Source organism: Cyanistes caeruleus, chromosome 3 (assembly GCF_971803275.1).
Source record: "Cyanistes caeruleus chromosome 3, bCyaCae1.hap1.1, whole genome shotgun sequence".
Taxonomy (NCBI): Eukaryota; Metazoa; Chordata; class Aves; order Passeriformes; family Paridae; genus Cyanistes; species Cyanistes caeruleus.
The window spans coordinates 38,894,655-38,915,262 of record NC_141703.1 but is presented as its reverse complement, the minus strand read 5'-3'; the positions used below and the strand labels follow the sequence as shown (position 1 = coordinate 38,915,262).

General features: G+C 37.6%; 1 protein-coding gene across 9 annotated transcripts in view; it reads left to right on the top strand.

Annotated features, from left to right (window-relative positions):
• The window catches only part of PCCA (propionyl-CoA carboxylase subunit alpha), a 300,758-nt gene that overhangs the window by 89,080 nt on the left and 191,070 nt on the right, over positions 1-20,608 (top strand). For 8 of the 9 annotated variants that reach the window (XM_086880805.1, XM_086880804.1, XM_086880807.1 and 5 more), the window contains exons 7-8: positions 13,869-14,000; positions 20,546-20,582. In XM_086880805.1, the coding sequence (XP_086736931.1) occupies positions 13,869-14,000; positions 20,546-20,582 (169 nt within the window). Of the gene's footprint in view, positions 1-7,766; positions 7,941-13,868; positions 14,001-20,545; positions 20,583-20,608 lie in introns of those variants that run through there. The other variant, XM_086880810.1, reaches the window with a different exon arrangement.

The window sequence follows — 20,608 nt, the reverse complement described above, 5'->3', positions numbered from 1 at the left end:
CAGGCTAAAATTTTGAAATTTGGGGCCTGTAACTGTTTAAGCATGCTTAATTTCAAGCACATGCTTATTTACAGGATCCAGATTTGTTTGTCTAATTACTTTATAGCATGAGTGAAGCCAGACTGTCCAACTCTCAGGCCCATCTGTTGGGAAGGAGGAACTCGACTGTGTCTGTTCCAAAAAGCTGTTTTACCCATAGTCACCAGATAAAATTTGTTTCAGATTTAGAGTTGGTGGTATTTGGGAATACATGGTAGGTACTTTTGTCATATTATCCTGAGCTCAGAATGGTTGTGGTTCATAAGAGCAGGACCACAAGGCCATATCATGGATTGCTGCATTTTAAGGGCCTGTAAATTCTCTGGTGCTACATATTGAAACAATTTATTGACTTGTTTTATTTATGACACTGAGCTAGTGAGAGGTTGTTGTCCTAAAGCTGTAGCATTCGGAATGATGTAATGCCTGTCCATCACATTTTGTTCCACAGGTTTAAATGTGCCAAATTCCACTGTTACTTTCTCATACCAGCCAAGAAGTATAACTTACACATACTTTGAAAATAATTTGAAACTTCTAATAATATTCAGTGGCGCTTATTATCACATGTAATTCTTTGCCTTCAGGTAAGAATAAAATTAAATGGCCAAATCTGTGCATTTCATTAATGTAAGAATATGCATGAGTAAAAACAGGTCTTGGTGGAAAACTCCAAATTTGTATATATGAGTATACAAGTCCCATTACTTAAAAGAAAAAATTTTATTCCTAAATTCATTGTCTTAAAGTTTGTCTACAGAAGCACCTGAACCTTTTTTCTTTATTTTATTTGAACATCCACATTTAAGAGGACAATGTAATCACACATGTCTCTCTGCCCATAATATCTAATGTGAACTTCATATAAGTAGAGCAAAAATAGAAGCTGGAGGGAGAGCTATGTACATTGATGGTTAAAACATACAGGAAAAAAAAGTATACTTTCTGAGAATGATTTCCAAAGGGAAAAAGATCAATGAATTTTTCATTTACTTAAATGTACTGTATTGAGCCTCTCTTGGTGAGCAGCTGTTAAGAGCTAGTTACCTTGCATTACAGGGTAATTAATCCTTAGTTTTCTCCAAGGAAATGTGTGTAAGATTTAAAGGAAATCGTCTATTAGTAATACTACTACATCCACCTTATTGCAGAGAAACAGCGAAGGAGACAAGACAGAGCGTGTTTCATGGAATTCCATGGAATGGTATCTTTGCTGTGACCATGTTGCCTGACATTATCCGCATATACACTAGTACTTGCTCAGCTGATGAGAGGGCCTCACAGAAGTGCTCCCCTACCATCCTCTCTGATTGTAGCTTCTTCCAACTTCTTCCATGCCTGTGCTGGGGTAGGGAGTTCTCTCTTGTCCTTGCTTGCCCCCCAGCTGTGTTTTCCTAGCACTGTGCTGTATCCTGTGTTGACCTAAGACAAATGGATAAGCTTGCCTTTCAGAGATGGGAACTCCTGGATTTTTTTAAACAATTATTTCATTGATCAAATGATTATCACTTGTCTGCAAAGCTAAAGGAACAGCATACTTTAATATAGATGTAGAAATGAATGGCTAGAGACATCAGTACCACCAGTTATTAGAGAGGAAAGATCAGTATGAGAAGGCTTTGCTTTTTCTTAAGGAAATGGATGTAGTGAGATTCAGTAGGAAGATATATATCCCTTTATATCAAACAAAATTTATGAGTCTTGTCTATTTTGTGTCAAGGATTGTGCCAGGCTCTCTCTACTTTTAGTTGCTGTCCCTGTCCAGAGATTATGATCTTCCTGATATTATTCACTTAGCTCTGTGGAGTAAATGAATTTGGAAAGGAACTCTGGAGACTGGTCCCTTTCTTGAAGTGGCATCAGCTGGAACAGGTTGCTTAGGTTCATATCCAGTTGAGTTTGGAATATCTCTAAGGATGGAGATTGCACAGCCTCTCTCAGCTACGCATTCCTGTGTTTGATCAACATCTTCCAGTATTCCTTGCCTTTCTAGATTGCAACTATCTCACATGTGATGTGTCTTATCACCATTGCCATGGTACTACCTCTGTAATTCCCAGTTTTCCCCTACTTGTGACTGCCACAGGCATCTCTGGTCACAAATGTCATTTCCAGTCAGCCTGCCTCTACCTTTCCTCCATGCTTTCCCCCATGTACCCTGTTAAATGTCTGGTGACAGTGTATTTGTTGACAGCTGTCCCTAGTGCCCTTAACCCTTCTGGGGACTGTCCCTCAAAATCCTTTAAGAACCCCCTGCCCCTTTAGCTATTTTTAGTTCACATGGTTCCCAAACTGCTGCTTGGGGTGTGAAAGTTAGGAGGAATTGGGCCCTGGGGTGGGAATACTGACTTTTTGGGTCACTACTCTGTGACAGTTCCTGTGACCAATGGGACAGCATCCCATCCTTAGGTTCTATGACGATTTTATGCCTGAGCAGGTATTGCCCCAGTGCTATCCTTCCCTTACATGTGTGATGTTTTGTGGTTTTTAGTAATTGCAAGGTCAATATGTCCTGGCTTTGGTGGAAGACAGTCTGTTGGTTCAGTGAATTAAAACTGGTTTGGTGTGGTGATGATGAACAAACAAAATCGCAAACAAATGTGTGCCCGTGTGCATTTTGTTACTGATATTTACTGCTTCTTTGGTGCTTAAATAATTGTGATTAATGTAACTAACAAAGTGATTTTTATTTTTTCATAAATATGCCTGTTTATAATTTAATTTTTTTTTAGTGTCAAAAATTAAATTTAATGCTGCTTAATGACTCTCTTCTTGTGGGAAAATAACTCCAATTTACTAACAAAATATAGATACTTCCAGTTTTTTGAAGTTAAATTGATGGTTTGCTCTGCATATTCTAGTGTAGTTTAGGGAGTCTTTATAAATGCTCTGAAGGTCTTCAAAACAGTCTTTATCAAATGTTTGATGATGATTATTTCTCTTGACAGTAACTCTTGTCTAAATATCAGCAATCACAGGTATTTGGCAGGAAGTAAATTTGTAACCTTGTGAGGACAGTGGAGCAGATTTTTAAGTCCACTGGCCAGCTGAGAAAAGTAGGTCAGAATGACATTACTCATATTAGAATATGGTTAGGGCAGTGGGCTTTTAACAGTCTTATTTTTATCAAGAATATTGCTTATTTAGTGTCTTTGTTACAATGTCTGAGAAATGATGTTTTTTCAATGTAGTTTTTAGAGAAGATGATTATTGGGAAGACAATTCCAGGGTCACTTACCATCCTGGCTATCAACACCAGGGTTACTCATGCTTAAATCATCAGTAAATTCAGGGTCGTGTGAGCTTGGACAGTCATCGTAAGTTTTCATTTGGTTTCTGAAAGACCAGTATAAATATAATTATAGTCACCTAACTTTGAAAGCTTTGTAGAATGTCTGGAGAAATACCAGACAATTTTTTTTTCAACACACAGGCACACAATTAATGCCCTTTAACTGCAAACTCAGTGTAACATCTCAGTAACTCCGTGCTAATGTTTCATTACTCATTCACTTCTAAATATATTCTCATGTTTTGATTATTAATTTGGCCTCCCCTTTGAAAATGATACCACAAGCTACAGTATTGAAAAGTGCACTTACTAATCGAGCTGTATGTTTGTGTTCTCTATTAATTTGCAAAGCTTCACGTGCAGCTTTAGAACAGGAGAAATAGTATGGCTGTATTAAGAGTATGCCTTGTGTCCATGCATTTTCTTTATGTGCTCTAACATTGGAGTTTTTGAACTGTTTGTTATTCTGCTTCTCTTCCCCACTGAACTTTCAGTTTGGTACTGAAAATTTTGTATATGCCATAAACTTGGGTCCTTGGTAATGAGAGCATTGCTTTGGCTAGAAGATGCTCCCCAGTTTTTCCTTCTCGTCATTGTCCCGTTTTTTCTTCATGACTGCCTGGTTTTAATTTAGACTAATGTATATTTTTTGTTAAACATCTCATTGAGTATTTTCTGCCAAGCTGAAGGCTTTTTCCAGACTGAAAGCCAAATGGCCTAGAAAATAATCTGCTGCTTTCTCTGCTGAATTCAGTACAGTAATTCTAAGTGCTTTTCCCCCTCCAAACAAATAAAAATATGTAGCTTGAATCCTAATTTTCAAAAAAGTAAAGAGCTAATACAGTCCAAGAGTAAATATTACTTGATTGTGTTTTGAAATTAAGTAGGTTTGGAATGAAATAGGTTTGGCTAGTTGTTGCTCAAATGTATTCTTTAATTGATAAGATAGAGTACTTATTGATAAGCAAGGAGTTTTTCTTACCCTGCTAACATACTCAGGCTGGCTTTGTGCAACACAGGCATATTACATTTTAAACTAAGTTTCAATTAATGATTAAACAAATGCTGTTTTTACATCAGGCAAAATCTTGTGTGGTCATGCAAGTGATAGAACTATTTTGTGTTGCATGAAAAATGAAATGGTCTTCCTGAGGCTGGATGGTCGGGAGGACTAAGATTACACTTGTGTTTGCCATTTCCTTTGTGCATACCTGATTTCTTCTCTTTATCTTCGTGTAATCAGCAGCTATATCCATTGCCAGGATCTAATTGAACTTAATGAAGAAAGAGGTTCTGCTGTTAAGCTTCTGCATTTTCTGCTCTTTGTGCTGCTCAGGGTGCTAAAAAGAGATGAGTTAACATAAACCTGAGTAGGCTGTTTAACCTTCTTTCTCTTCTGGAAATGTAGATGCAATAACATTTGCAGCTGAAAAGGCTCATTCGCAGTTTCCAATGTTTAAGGATGCAAATGAAGCATTTTGTCTTTTCTGTCGCCTGGAGGTGTTAAGCAAGGAAACAGAAAGAGGTTTCTAGGATTAGTTCCACAGATTTCTTTTATCATGTAAAAATCAAGGGTGGTTTCAATGCCATGAACTGAAGAAAAGCAATATGGAAACCATCCAGGGAAAATTCTTAAGTTTAGTTTGTTTCTCCCTAAATTTTTTGGGCATTCCTTACTACTGATATAGGTGACTGCTCAAAACTTTCTAGCATACCAGGGCTAAGTTCCTGTGCCTCGGGTGGTGTCTGTGTAGTGTTTCATATATGGTGAAGTAATTAATCACTTAGAGTGGCATGGCATGCAAACTCCTGTATGTTCAAATTTTATAGTTTGTGAGAAATGCTTCTGAACAGTTAATTCAATATTGCATTTAGGTCCTGGACAAACCTGTAATATATAGACCATCTAAAGCCTTAAATTTGTTTCAAAGTGAAATTATCAAGTAAGACTTCAGGTTGCTGAACAGATCCAAAGTGAAAACTTGGAAGTATAGAGCCACAGAGGTGGTACTTGTTCTCAGTGTCTTGTGCTTTGAGCCCTTGGAAACAGCTGACTCTGCTTCTTTTTACTTGCAAAGGTGTGACTGGGAACTAGGTCTTTTACTTATAAATTACAAAATGCACTGTGAACTTTTTGGTAAAGGAGAGTTTTTTTATTTCAAAATGCAGAATTAAATCAATGCAAGCACATTCACCCTAGGTACATATAATTCATGATAATAATAGTAGTTCACAACTTGTATCTTGTTAAGGACGTTGCCTACAGATCAGTCGGGTTCTTAGGTCTGACTTTGTAAATTTACCTCTTCTGTGGAATTAGGAGATGACTTTAAAGTTTATTTTAAAAATTATTTTCCATGCAGCATTAGTGCTTAAGGTGATGCTGACCATTTGGAGTTATTCTGGCCACTCTCTGGTGTTTATGCAGAAGGTTGTGTACCTTTTCTGTGGTGTACACATTTTTGGACACTAGAGTTAAGTTGCTTTAGATTGTTTATACTGGCTTAGCAACTTTGCCTTTGTTTAAGCTGAACTTTAGAGTAGTCTAACAAATTGAGTCCTCTCTTTCCACCTCCAGTATTTGAATACACATATACTACATTTAAAAAAACCCTATAATTACGCCTATCTTTCTATATATTATATGTAACTATATGCTGTTCCTATATTCTATTCCTAGCCTGCTTTAAAGAAGGCATATTTGGGGCCTGGATAAAACTTGTTTTCGTTTGGACCTGCAGAAGTTTGTTTGGCCTTACTAGTAACTGATTAATAGATTTGTATGCCTCTGCATATTTCAGACTATGCTTTGGAGACAAGTATTAACAGATTCATACCAGGGTTAAATAAATCAGTTAATATTTCTTAGAATGATGGTCTAAAGGGAGTATATTAACACATCTCCCTCTCCATGGTAAAGGTTAAACATGGAACTGGCATTGATTGGCTTATTTTCAAGTAAATGAGTGTATTCTAGTTTTCATTTTTTTTTGGGTATCAGTGCCCAGCAATTTTCTTCTTTTCTTAAGGTGTGGTTGGAAAATGCTTTAGTATTCTTTAAATTCATTTTTAAGAACTGAGGCAAACTTCTTGCAGCTGTATTCAATTTTAGGTAAAGCCTTTTTATTCTGCTAGCTTTTTCTTTTCAAAGGAAACACTTCCAATGTATTACTTTCTCTTAAAGTACGTACTCCTGTTTGAGACAGTGAGTACAGATATTTAAAGTGGCACAGTACAGTACTCACACAACTTGAGTGAGGAGTTCTGACTTCTACATTGTAGTGGGTTTTGGAGCCAAGTAACAGTTCCAATTTTGAAGCAGAATTTGGAAGAAGCCATGAGATCTGATAGGTTGGGCAGCACAGTTCTTTATTACCACCTTCCTTTGCAAGTTGCCTCAGGCACTGTTACTTTTCCAAGTGTCAGTTTATATTTTGCTTTTGAGGCTAGCTGCTGTCACAGTCTGCTTGCCTTGAGCTTCTGCAGCTCAAGGTGATTGTAGTAATCCATCTCTTTCCAAAGATAAAACAAAAGCCAAACCTCTGCAGAAATAACTGCAGTAGTCAAAGGCAGGTGTAGTCAGAGGACAGTAGGATGCTCTACAGCCCTTCCCTTCCCTCTCACTTTTCTGTGCTTTTGCTTACGTCACATACAGTCTTCACTCTACCATAAGCCTGTACAGAAGGCTTTAATTTATTTCAGCATGGCTCATTTTGAAAAAATACTTGTTCTAATGAGGCATGCTACTTGTACGTGTTGTCTTTTCTCTCATGTGTGTTTGTGTAAATGTGTGTGCATTGTAAAGGTCCTTTGTCTTCAGAAGTTCTGCTTATTTCATCGTAAACAAGATTGGACAAACTTTTCTTCGCTGAACTGATGGAGAGTTACTGCTCTTGGTGATCCATAACAGGCTTTTTCTGATTCAGGCCCTTTGCAGCTTAAAATTAAACAGCCGAGAATGAAATTTTCTGTTTATTGGTACTAAATTTGCAGATTGATGCCCACACAAATCATTTGCCACTCCTGTGTATGCTTTTAATTTTGAGCCTTCAAGACTGCAGCAACAGGGCACAAGCAGTTGAGCTGATAGGTCGTTTGTGTGCATCTCAGCAGAAAGCTTCAGGATGTTTTTTCATGTCCACCACAATCTATGTAGAGCATTTTACCAATTCAGTATTTCCTAAATTATTGAGTGGATGCTTCTTACTATGTATTCCTATAGTAGATTTCCTTGAGGGATTCCTTCCCAATGTGGAATGGACAGTTCCTGAATTCTGAAGTGTTTTATGTACCTGCCTTTTTCAAATTATATCAGTGTGGCTGTGGTGGTGTTTGTGGTTTTGGATTTTTTTTCCCCCCCGGGTAGTACTCCTGAATCTTGTCTGCCTTTGGATGTTTCATCTGAATTTTTCTGTTTTGCTTGGTTTTTTCCTAGGTTTTTTTGTACCTCTGTTGGACCTTCCTTTTGCTGCCCGCTCAGCTTTTCAGCCCTGCATTTAGCCCATGTGACTTAGAGGCTTTTTAGACCAGCTGTCTATTCCAGTCATCTTTGAGGTGTGCTGCTTATCTGCTCTGCTTTGTATGTGCCTGCAGGCAGCTGCATGTACAGGTTTGTGTCCTTCTGGTGATCTATGAGCTGTATGTGGGGGATTTGATTTGTGGATGATCCAAATTTTTCTGGAACACTGTGATTACCAGACTACTTCTGCCTGTTCCCTTCTCCCGTGGGTCTGCCTCCTTGACTGGTTGTGTGTCAAGAGGGAGTATAATGGTGAAATAATTAATCAGCTGCATGTAAGGATTTAATGGAAACAGTTTCTAGTTTCTCCTGTGAAGAAAACTTGAGGGTTAAGACAGAACTCCTTTGAAGACCAGATCTATGATTAAGTTTCGAATGAAGTTCTTATCTGTGGATCTTCCTTCATAATGTTATCAATAAGTGTGAAAACTTGTGCTGCCCACACTTGCTGATCTTGCTGTTACCTCACTGCCACAGAATCTTGTTTGTTTCTCTTCTGCCCCTAAGATGTTGGAATACTTAACACAACATGTCAGAGTTGTTTCAAGCAGTGGCTTTGATGCTTCTAACTTCAGCCATTCTGTGATTCAAACAGTGCTTCTCAGAGAAGCATCATGTTTGATTTTTAAAACAAACCTTAAAACAGTAATGCAGATTTGACAAGAAGAGCAGGTCAATATGGCAACATACAGCCACCCTCCAGAGCCACCTCAGAGTTTAAGGATGTGCCATCATCCCAAAGAAGGTTCTTGTTTCCAGTTGAATGCACCAGCAGCTCATGGTCCTTCCTTCAGTGCCCATTAAGCTTCTCTGTTTAGCTCATTTTATCTCATGAAAGTGAAGGAAAACACTTCTTACACAAAAAAATAAGCCAGTCTGCCATGTTGATGAGCTAAGTTAGCTGAGGAGTGTTAAGCCTGCCTTTAGAGAAGGGGGATATGTAGGACTATGGGCAGGCATGTGCAGGAGGGGGAGGAGAGAGAATGAGAGAAATGGAACTCTGTCAGTTGCCTCAGTCACTTGAGGGCTGTTCCTGTCTTCTGTAGGTATCACCCTGAGTTGAAAATGTCATATGTAAGTCTGAATTTGAGAACCTATGATTCAGTAGCAGCATGCAACAGATTGTTTGGATTCTCCTATAAGTTTCATGAACTTGTGTAAAACCAGCTCTGTGTTTACATAGAAAAGCTTCTTTTCAGTAAACCAGAGCAGCTACAAATGCTTCTGAGACATCTCTATCCTCTTAGCCGTTTCTTCCTCAGAGATGGGAAATACTTTCTTAAAGTATACTTTCTTAGTCATTTCAGGTACTAGAGAATGAACAAGCACAAAGCCTGCATTATTGTCATTGCTTCTGTGTGGTAAGATAACTATAGGGGCTCCTGCACCTGAAAGCAGCTGGGCACTTGGAGTATGTTTTGCCACATCAGCATGCTGTGAGTGGAAAAATCCCCTCATCAAATGATCCTGAAAGAGATTCTTGATAGCAGTGTTTTTGTACATGACGTATCTCCTTGTTGGTTGAAGCTGCTCCTCTTAAGCTGATGTTACGTGCAGATTCAAATATCTTGTCTCAAATGAGGACACAAAAAAATGTGTTTAATTGTCCATAACTAACACAGTAAAAGACAGATGATAAGTTCTAGTATCACTTGTTTTGTCTAAAGCTGAGTTGGAACTGTTCAATCATTTCCTGCAGCTCCAGGAGGCCTGGCAGTGAGTTGTCTGCTTTGCCACAGATTCATAAGCCCACAGAAGAGTATACATTGCCAAGTATACGTGTGTAAAAGTTGTTTATGCAGTTTTCCCTCCTTCATGCTTTCTATCTTTAGTTCTGCTTTGGCTGTCACTCAGACTGAATCCACTACTGACTGTATAATACAGTAAGTGTGAATATCTACATTCATAATTTCCAGGAGGAGATGCAAAGGAAACTCCTCTTCTAGACTTAGTCTCTTCAATTACCTCAGAGTCCACAGGAGTTTGTCCAATGGGCAGGTCCTTTCCAGATGGTGAGAGTGTGACGGCTTACACTAACATAGGTCTGTTTGGCCCACTCTGTTCCCAGAGCAGTCAGATGTTTGACAGACAGTGACTGTAATGTCACATAAACTTAATCATGAACTTCTGAAATGGATTTTCCAAGTCCTGCCTTTGCTTTTTGTACTTTGACACTGTGTTTAGTTTCTGCTATATTAGAGATTCTGCATTCTCGTAGGGTAGGCTAAGGCTTTTGTCTGGCTTAAAGAAAGTCACCCACCAAACGAAAAGGAAGGGAGAATAAACGGCTTGCAGTTCTTATGGCATGACTATTAGGCCTATTGTTTCTGCTTTCAAAAATAATGGGCTGTTGGGGAAAACTCTTCAATATCTACTACTTAAGACAACTAACAAATAACAATAAATTTGTGAAAAAAAAGTTAAGTTGTTCTTTTATAAAATATTCCTTACTATTTGCCTATGCCTTTGATTGTGCAAAGTAGGGCAGTGATACACAGATATCACAGGTATGTTTCTAAACAAAATGCTGGAACTTGTTTATGGTGAAACTTGATGTGTTTTCTGCAGCCAGATAATTAGTCTTCAATGCTGAAATATGCTGCTGAACGTGTGGAGGAGTAACAGAAGTTTTGGAAGAACTTGTTTGATAAGCATTGTGTGAGCTTGTGTATGTACAGCAGAGGTTTTAGTACTTGCTGTCACACTGATGAGTCTGTGTGTGAACAAACTGGTAAATCTTTGTGAGAGCTGAGGATGCTGCCACCACATTCTTTCTTATGGTCTGTTTTTGGCACTTTCAGTATTGGCCTGTAGACTTTTGGATGGATTGTTTAATGCATTGTGTGACTGTGGGCAATGAAGAAGCTGGGGCGCTTTTCTGGTGATGAGCTGAGAAGCTTTGGTAGAGGGCTTGAGCGAGCATCTTTGAGTGATGGGGTATTAAATTACTGTAGCAAGACTTGCAAGACTTTGTTTAATAGTGCCTTAAGCTGACAGAGTCTTTCTTTAAATGTGCTTAACTAAAGTTAATTGCAAGTCATGTCAGAGAATGCAGACCTTTCCTGTATAAGAGATAGTTAGACACACTGCCTGGAAATCAGCAGAAGCTCTTAGGTTTAACTTATTTTTGGTTTATGGGTGTTGCATAATCGCGTGGTTTTAGGTGCTCTGTGTTATCATATTAAGTTAAACTATTTTGTTTGAGATTGTTGATGGGGAAATAACTGGCTGTGGTGACTGCCCCAGTTGACTGATGTTATGAGGGAATAGCTGGTGGTATGATGCTGCTGCTTGTTCACCATGAAAGAGCTGATCTGTGCAAGGTACAGAGGTTTGAAGCAATTAAAACCAAAAGCTGCATATGTAGACAAACTCAGTTTGTAAATTGTGAGTTATGAAAAGTATACATTAAAAAAGACAAAGATGCAGGTTGCAACAGGTGATATTTGCATTAGAGTAATGTGAATCTGCTGCACATCATCTGGTACTTAATTTTTAGTAAGTATTATGGGCTGTATCCATGTGGAATGTTACAGCTCTACAGGATTCATGTAGTAAATATATTGGATGCAGAGATTAATTTCTTGAAATGGCCTGCAGTGTTCCTTCTCAGGTGGTTCATTAATCTCTTCTGAATGGTACTGTTCTCTTATCCAGCGATCTGGACAGGAGCAGGGAGTGATCAGGGCACTTTGGAAGCCCATGCCACAAATCAGGGAGATGAGACAGTAGGTCAAGCATGATGTCCCATATGGGCATTTGGCTGGAAAGGTGAATGCCTGCTGATGCCATCAATGTAATTTTTATCCTCCCCTGTGACCTCCAGTTTGAATGAAGATTTTTAATTTTCTGTCAGAACGAAGAGGAGAAAAGAGAAATACGTAAGAGTATGGAAGTATACTGCAAGGTATGGGTCTGGAATGGTCTTTTATGGCAGCAAAAGTTTTGAACCTGCTATCTTGACCTCTGGAGATATCATGTTTTTGATAGTAAACTGAGAAGAAAGTGAGGAGAGGAAGCAATACATGAAGTTTGAAGTGGTATTGGTCAGGATGCAAATGCCAGTGTTGTGGCAGAAGCTGTGGAAACAAGATGTTTCCAGGTTAGAAGTGATACAAGAGGGACAGTGTAAGCTCCACTTGTCAAGCATGTAAGCTATTCTTTTCCACAAGGCTTTTTGAGACCGGAATACAGAATGACAGAAGACTCTGCCCTACCTCTAGGTGTATGCAGGTACCTATTTGTGCCTCTTGTTAAGAGAGGAAGAAGTTTGAGTTTTCAGGTTGTTTCTGAAACACTCAGCTCCAAACTTTGTGTCACTGTGGTTTCACTCATCAAGTCCTTGCTTTGTTTCTCTTCTCCTTTAAAAAGTGAATTTATTGAAGTTCCAAAGGACCTGAACACTAAGTAATTATAGATCTGCACCCTTGTTTTGGTCCTCCTGTCTCTTCCTTCTTATTGCAGTCTTCCCAACTTTCTAAGACAGCTATTAATCAAGTTGTTAATTCCTGAGTTGCTAAGATGAGAAACCAATGCAGTAGAGAAGAGGTGGGTGGAGATAAACCCCCAGATGTTTCATTGTGAGTCAAAGCTAACACTCCTTTGATATAGGCAGAACTGATGCTCTGCATTTGGTTTGGGTGTCCTTGCACTGAACTTCCTCGTGTGTCTGTCGTGCTTTTCTGGATGATCTCCTTCTAGCTAGAACAATATAAAATAATCTACACACATTTGCTGCTGTTACACTGGTCCTGCTAGGAAGCTGCTGACAGAGCAAACAGTGACTCCTGAGCATGTTGAGATCTCTTGGCTCTTAGAAGATCACAAATACGAGGATGTTTCCCAACTTAAACATATTTTTCCTATGTTCTGGGATTGGATCATGTACTAACCATATAAATACACAAAACTCCAACAAATGACTTTTTATCATTAGTGACTCTAACTATATGATTTGTGTAGCACAAATATGTGTCAGACAAAATACTAAGGCATAAATCGTGATATGAGAAACTATTTGCCATTTTGTTAATACTGGTAGTAGGTTAGCTGCCCATTGGCTAGAAACAAGTTGTTTTTAGACATTTTACAGGTATCTTAGAATTGGGGAGAAGAAAATAATTGTAACTTGGAAAAATTGTGCAAGGCTTGACTTTTTTAAAAATAATTATTTTTGTTATATCTTTACCCCTCTTTCATCTTCTCCTTCCACCTCCAGTTACCTGAAACATATGTGTACTTGCTATTGCATCAGTTACTTTCAAGGAATAGTTCTGATAGAATTGCCTTTAACTTCCTGTAGTACTGACTTGAAGAGGTTTGAAAAAATGTGTCTACCTAAATACCCTTGCTTAAGTCTATTGTTGGTATAGAGAAATGGCAGGACAAAACATGCAGTTCAGTGTTTTGCCTACTTGTCGATGCTGAAGTATTAAAACACTTTGTTAACCCCTTTCCACATTATTATTGGAGAAGAGTTTCCTGAAAGAATCAGGAAATGTTATTTTACTTATTGCTATATTTTTAAGGTCTTAAATATGTTGAGTAAAAGACTGCATTTTTATTGTGATGCTTCACTGAGGTTTGGTTTTTGGAATGCATACTAAATATAATTTTAGACCACGTTATTATTTGGCAAGTGCATCTTTGTAAATCACTTTTGGTTATTTCAATGGTGAATTAACAAGCGCAATTTTTGAAGGGATATTTCTATCTTTCAGGCTGGAGTACTTCCACTTGCAGCTATTTTTCTCTGGCCTGGCTTTTGATTTATACAAATGCTAATTATAGGGCTTTGAATCTGTGTGTATACATAGTTTCACAAGGTCATACACATTTTTAATGAACTGTCTGAAATATTTATATATTGCTCTATTGTTATGTAAAGAGATCACTGTATTATAAGTCTTGTTGCATTAGTCAGCTCAAGAGGAGAAAAAAGTTAATAGTAATATCTGTGTATAGAAAATCTGATTTTTATTTTCGTCTCTTGAAGTTTTATCTTCATTGTCTTTGCAGGCATTAGAAGGTGTCACCTTCATTGGACCTGACACACACGCTATTCAAGCTATGGGAGACAAGATTGAAAGCAAATTGTTAGCCAAGAATGCAAAGGTCAACACGATCCCTGGCTTTGATGGAGTAGTCAAGGTGAAAAATCATTTAATTACTGTCTGCCCACTGTAGGAACAGTGTCTAAATCAAAGTACACCTATTGAAGGTCTGATACAGAATCTAATTATAATTTCATCTTCTTTTTCAGTAAAATGTAATTTAAAATGGAATACAGATTTTTACTAACAAGACAGCTTTGGAGAAGAGGAGAAAGTCCTTGATAATAAATGATGTATTAGGAGTTCTTCAATAGAATCTCTAAAAATACTTTGCTTTAAATTTAACATGAAGGCGGGTAGACGTGTTAAATGTCAGGTGTAGATATGACTTATTTGCACATCTTTACATTTCTCAGGTCCTCTTGTTGGCCAAGATTTTGACAGCTCTGAGTTAAGGGAAGTTTGTTAAACTTGTGTGAAGCTTCCATTTTATGGTGTGTTCTGATGGTGCATATTTTCATGTGTTGCAAAATTCAGGATGAGGATGGGATGGGGGGACTTTGGTCGTTCTTTATCAGAATCTACAGCTAATGCTCTCTGTGTGGTTTTAGAAGGAATGTCTTCCAACAGTTTTGTAAAAAAAAATTGTTGTTTCTTTATAGTTTGTAGCATTAAATAAAGTATATATTTGTTTTTGTTTCTTTTCTGTTATAGTGGTTGTGTTGGGCTCTTACAAGCTTTCCCATGTGTCTTAATATATTGTCTATGTTAATATAGTTAAGCTTTTCTCTTTAAAAACCTTCATTGTATGAAACTAAAACTTGGTGCGTTATAAATTATTGGGTTTCTGGGTAGAAATTGTCTTTGCTTTACATGTCAAATCAGATTTGATTTCAGATGAAGCCTGAGTAAAACTTCAAGTTGCATGAGAAAGAGTGTAGTAGCTAAGCTGGGTTTTAAAAAACTCTGTTAAGAGACAAAATACCATCCCCCCCACCCAAAACCTGACTAAAAGTGAAAGGTAAATACAGTACAAAGGGGCTAAGCCTCCACAAAATTACCTTGTCCAATGAGGCTGCCTGGAGAATTTGGCTAGTGAGAGAGAATGATAAAATCACAAAATAGCTGAGGTCAGAATGCCCAAGAGAATTTTTCAGTACTTGTGATAGAAATGCATGATACTTGTATATCTGATAGCAGGATAACGCTGCAACAGGTAAAAGTGAAAAGACTTCTCCGTATGTGTTTTGGTCTGGCATTCTGGCCATGCTGAAGTCTGGGACTGGCAAATTGGCAAATTTCAGGTTTTTGCTGCATGTTTAGCAGTCCCCTGTGTATGTGGTCTTCTAGCACTTGTACGACTTAACAGCAGTAAAGCTGTTGTGCATAACATTCTCTGTCTGATCTCCTCTATGTTCTTCTAGGAATCCTGAAAATAACTTCCAGAAAAGCATCTAGGAGATAGCTTTGAATTAATCATTTGAACAGTACAAAATACTCCCTAATGCAGAGTTAAATAGTCAAAATGCTGGTTTTCTCATTGTGTCAAGTTAAAACTTATGTAAGGGTCTGTTATGCTTATAAAAAAACCTACCCATGATGAAGTAGGGTAATGGTTAATGAACAGGTAGTCCTATAACCAGTGCAGCTGAGCTGCTTGCTTGTATGCATTTCACAGACCTTCAGTTCACTTTTTTTTGATGATTACTTGAAGTTCCTGACACGAAAACTAAAGTGATGTGGTTGGCAATGGGCTATATGCAACAATACCCTTAAAACCAAATTAACTGGAATGTAGGACTGAGTTGACAATTCCAGTCCTCTGCTATTGAAAGGAACTCTCTGGTAGTTGCTTAATCCCAAGGTGTCCACATCATACCAGTTTCACATACCTCAGCCCTGTACGAGTTCTGATTATCTGAAGAAGGTTGATGAAAAAGAGTACATATCTTAAAAAAATACCCAAACCTTATTTGGTGCCCACCAAATAAGCAAATGCCAAGTTCACAGATATTGCCAGGATTGTAGTCTCCATCAAGAAGTGGAGTTGCAAATTTTAGGCTAACCAGTGCTTTGATTACCAATTATAGGAAATAAAGCTGCTGATAATTGATCGTGTCATACTTGCTACAGATCTAAATATGTGCCTGTGTTTGTTCTTTGATTTCCTTCCTGTGACAATGTCCTTTGCTCAAATGAATACCCAAATAATTAGGTCATACAGGATGCCTGATCTTTGGTTAGAGCATGATACATTATTTTGCAAATTCAGACTAAGGAGGAACAAAGCTGCATGATACCAGCTCTAATCAGAGCAGTAACACACAAGGAACTGGATGCTGTTTAGGATTTCTGCCATTTTGTGGGAGACCTATTTTAGTCACAGTTTTGAAGCTTTCAAAGTCTTTGAGGGCTCTTTTTCCTGAGAAATAAAAATTTTAAAAGTCTTAGGAAGGACTTAAGTGTCTGCTTGATGCTTAAGGTGATTAGAGGTTGCTTCAACTTTAGAGTGGAGTTTACTAAAGCTGGAGGAAAACTGCCTTCATGCCTCTGACAATGCTAGATATTAAGACAGATCTGTTGCATGTATTCTTTGTGGATGGATAGTTGAAGCAAACATAGAGTACCAACTTCTAGTGCTTCATTATTCAACTCAGGACTGCACTAAAAATCTTTGTTAATAGAAGGGTTGTCTTTATCTTTGTTAAATAGTGCTGCAGATACTTAGGTCCTTCATGAATAAAGGTTATTTTTCGTCTTATGTTGCTCAGCACTTACACATAGAAGACACTGTAGTTGCTAAGGTTTTGTAATACCTTGGAGAAGTTGCATGCAGAAAAATTCCCAGTGAGTCAAAATTAAATTAGAAATTTAAAAGAAGGAAGCCCTTCAATGGTATACTTAAAGCTGGAGGGACTGAAGAAGAGGGTGCTTGGCATAAGAGACACAACTAACTGTTCTTGTAGTGGCAAATGCTCTAGCAAATATGAAACTGAGGGTGGAAAGATGTAGAATGGAGAGGGCAGTGTGACAAAGAGTAATTTTCTTCTCATCCCTGGTTCAGTTTCTCAGTTGGCTGGGGCAAGGGTTATCCAGTTTGAGCATGTAAGGAACCGGAGTCTTGTGCTGTCAGCTAGAGAGCTAACAAAAGCATTCAATGGTAATTAATTTCAAAATGGGTAACTACAATTAGTTTTATAAAGTCTGTTTGGGAGAAGTAGTGGTAAATGGTTTTAATCAAAAGAATTAGCATTAGTCCATGTGAGCAGTGGCTATACTAAAGTTAGGGCTGAGATGATGTATTGACTGTAAACAGCTAAAGGGCGTAAGAGACTATAAAGTGGAGACTGAGTAATGAGCATAAGAATATGCTGTGGTGAAAAACTGGCAAAGGAGAATGGCAAGGGAAGAATGATTTTTGTATTCTTTCACCATATACAGTCAGTTTGGTTTTATGGCTGGTAGAACACAGCTGGATGTAGACACAGAAGAATAATGTCTGTGTCTACTTAGTTTCAGTGATGTCAGTAAACACATTAGAGATCTTCAGCAAGGCCCTTAATTTACTGTAGTTAAGTTTTGGGTACCTGTTTTAGCTGAATTTTTGCATTGGGATATTGACATTAGGATTGAATGATCATTATTTATAGTTGGAGATGTCATTAAGAGGCTGGATATGAACTGGAGGGTCTCTAAGGCTAACACCCTCAGCCATGAAAACCATTATGCAGTTCTTCATAATTAATATAATGTTTCACAGTTCTAGGAGTCACTTAATCAGCTTTATCCTGGCATTCCCCTACATGGAGACAGTTTCGTTTTTCTGTCTCCACCTGCTGGTACCAGGTTGAGAGGTATGTGCATGAAAGTAGGAGGTTAGGAATTCTTATGCTAAAGGAGTATTTTATGTCTCTTTAACTTAATGGAATCACCTATTTGTGAAAACACTATGACATAATTTTATAACTCTTAAGATTTTTATTAACCTCTACCATTACTTGAACATTTTTATTTGTACAATAAAAGGTGGTGCTAAAATTATATATTTCTTTACAGTCTCCAGTTTATTTTGGGAAAATAGTAGTGTTGGTAATGTGCTTTTGGAGGAAACACCAGTAAATCATTGAGGACTTATGCTTTTAAAAAATAATTTAAAGTGTTTTTAGTACCAGTGTGGTTTTGCATATTTTGTACATATGGACACGTGTGTTAGGCAGTACCATAGCATTCAGTTTCATGCTCCTTTTGTGCAAATAGTCATAAGTTTTATGTACCAAAAAGCTAAAATAACTGTCCAGACTTTTTCTGATTTCCCAAACTGCTTCTGTATTTATATAATCAGCAAGTGAAATTCATGATATTTTAAACATACATTCAACGTAACTTCTTATGGCAAAAGATCAAAAGAATTAACACAGATTGCAATGCGTCATTTTTTAAAAATTATTATTAATTTTACTCTGAATCACAGCATGTTTTTGTTTTCTGGTTCAGAAATGGTCTTTGAAAGCGAAAATTTGAGTATGCGTGGATTTTAATTTTTTTCCTTGTATCTTAAAGTTTGGGTTCTAATATGTTAGAACTGTAAAAGAAACAGATGTTGAAACAGTGTAAATTAATAACTGTGCTGGGCGGATGACAGAGTCTTTTCAAACCAGAACTCAGACAATTAGTGCCGCTGATACCAATCTGCTTGTTACTTAAAGTTGTTGTATGCATGTGTAAAAATACAGTGGCAGTGAGAAGTTCCCCTGTAATGACTTGCAGCTTGTCTTCCTGTGGACTACAGTGTATCAGTTAGCCACTTGTTTGCAGGTAACTAAGTGAAAAAAGATTACCCTGTTTGCTTCCCCCCCTTAATTCTATTTTGCAAATATATGGGGGAATTTGCAAGAGAAAAGAAATGTAAAAGTTTCCTTCTCAACTATAATCGTGGCTCTTTATCAGTCATCACTCTTCCTGCATTTTGTTCAAGAGGCTCTAATTGTCTGCATTTGGCAGGTTTAACACTTCCTGACAGAGAGGCTATTAAGGGGAAGTATTCTCGCATAACTGTCACAGGCAGGAACAAAGAACCTTCAAACTCAATGTGTGGAAACCACTAACATTCTTAAATGACCCTTTTCATGCATTTTATCCCTTTAAGCTAAAATTTGGCGGGTGCAGGGTCATGGAAAGCAGCAAGGTGTAATAAAACAGTAAACTCTTGAGGTTTTTTTTTTTGTGGGGGGGTGGTGTGAGGGGCAGTTTTTTTTTTTTTTTGCTAGATTTATCTCTTGAGTTAAAAACAATTGTTATTTGGAAAAATCTCATTAACAGATGTGACTGGAGTAAAAAGACTTAAAACTGATGTTGCTTTCAGGACTGCTTTGAACTTAACAAGCACCGATTTGTGGAGCAGACTAGCTAATGAAAGGAAATTAAATTTTCTGACAACTTCCCCTGCCAGCCCCCTTATTCTTCATGGGGCTGTTACTAGGTACTGAAGACTTTTAAAGAGGATTTTGTTTTATTATCGGACATAAATGAACCAGGTATGAACATTTCTTATGTATTTTTTTTAAAGTTCTGACCTGGGTGCTTTTAAAATGGATTGCCTTGAAAGCTTTAAAAATATCAGGTTTCAGTTTAATGTTCATAAGTCAGCCCCCATAGTTTCAGACACACTTAGCAGCTGGTGATTTCCAGACATTACTGCCTTCTATACAAATTTTTTAATGTATGTCATAGGATAGTATAAATATTAGCAAATTTGGATGGAATTTTCTAGCTTAACCCATACCACTGTAATTCAACCCTTTTTCTTTCTGATTTTGTATAATGGAAATATACTGTTATCAGTTGAAATGACCAGAATGAACTACTGCAGGAGAATTGATTTGGTTATTGAAATGTAACTAATGCAGGTATTCTGTTTTTTATTCTGAGTTTTCCAGGACTTTTTTCTGTACCAGGCTACAGTAGTATGAGACAGCTGAAGCAATAGGTGGCATCAACAAAAGGATTTCTAAAGTTGACTTATGCAACTCTTAAATGAAAACAATTATGGGAATCTTCTTCTTTCAAATACAGTTTAAATTTTTAAGGTTTATTTTGTCTGCAGAATGAAGAACTTCCAAAACTGAAGTGCTTGTTCTTTCATGAGTAAACAAAACCCATTTGTCTTTGAAGAAGTTCTACAAGGTTTTTTTTTCCTGAACTTGAATTACTCCCAAACAATAGAGAATCAACTCCCCCTACTGACAGCAACCAGGAAAACACAATGAATACCTGTGAGGACAGAAACAAGCTGGTAGTGGACAAACTTTAACGATCTGATTTATGGTCCATTATTGATTGTAAACTTCTAAATTCAAGCATTAAATTCTTACAACTGCAGAAAATAATTTTGCGATCCTGGTTGTGTTTCCTGTCAGCTGATTCCTCATTGCTTTGAGTTTCTCAGTGCACTAATGATGAGGTAGAATTTACATTCCACTTATGGTATTAATTTTGCATTCCTCTGGCTGAAAAGGGTCAGAAGGTTGTAAAATCAAACATTAAATGAATCGGAGGAGACAGTAGTGCAATATATGACTGCCCTCAGGACACAGTGCAATGGCTGATGGGATTAACGTTGGGTCTCATTTCCTGCTTTTACAGGATGCAGATGAAGCTGTCAGAATTGCAAGGGAAATTGGTAAGTTCTTAAATTAGCTATGGTGG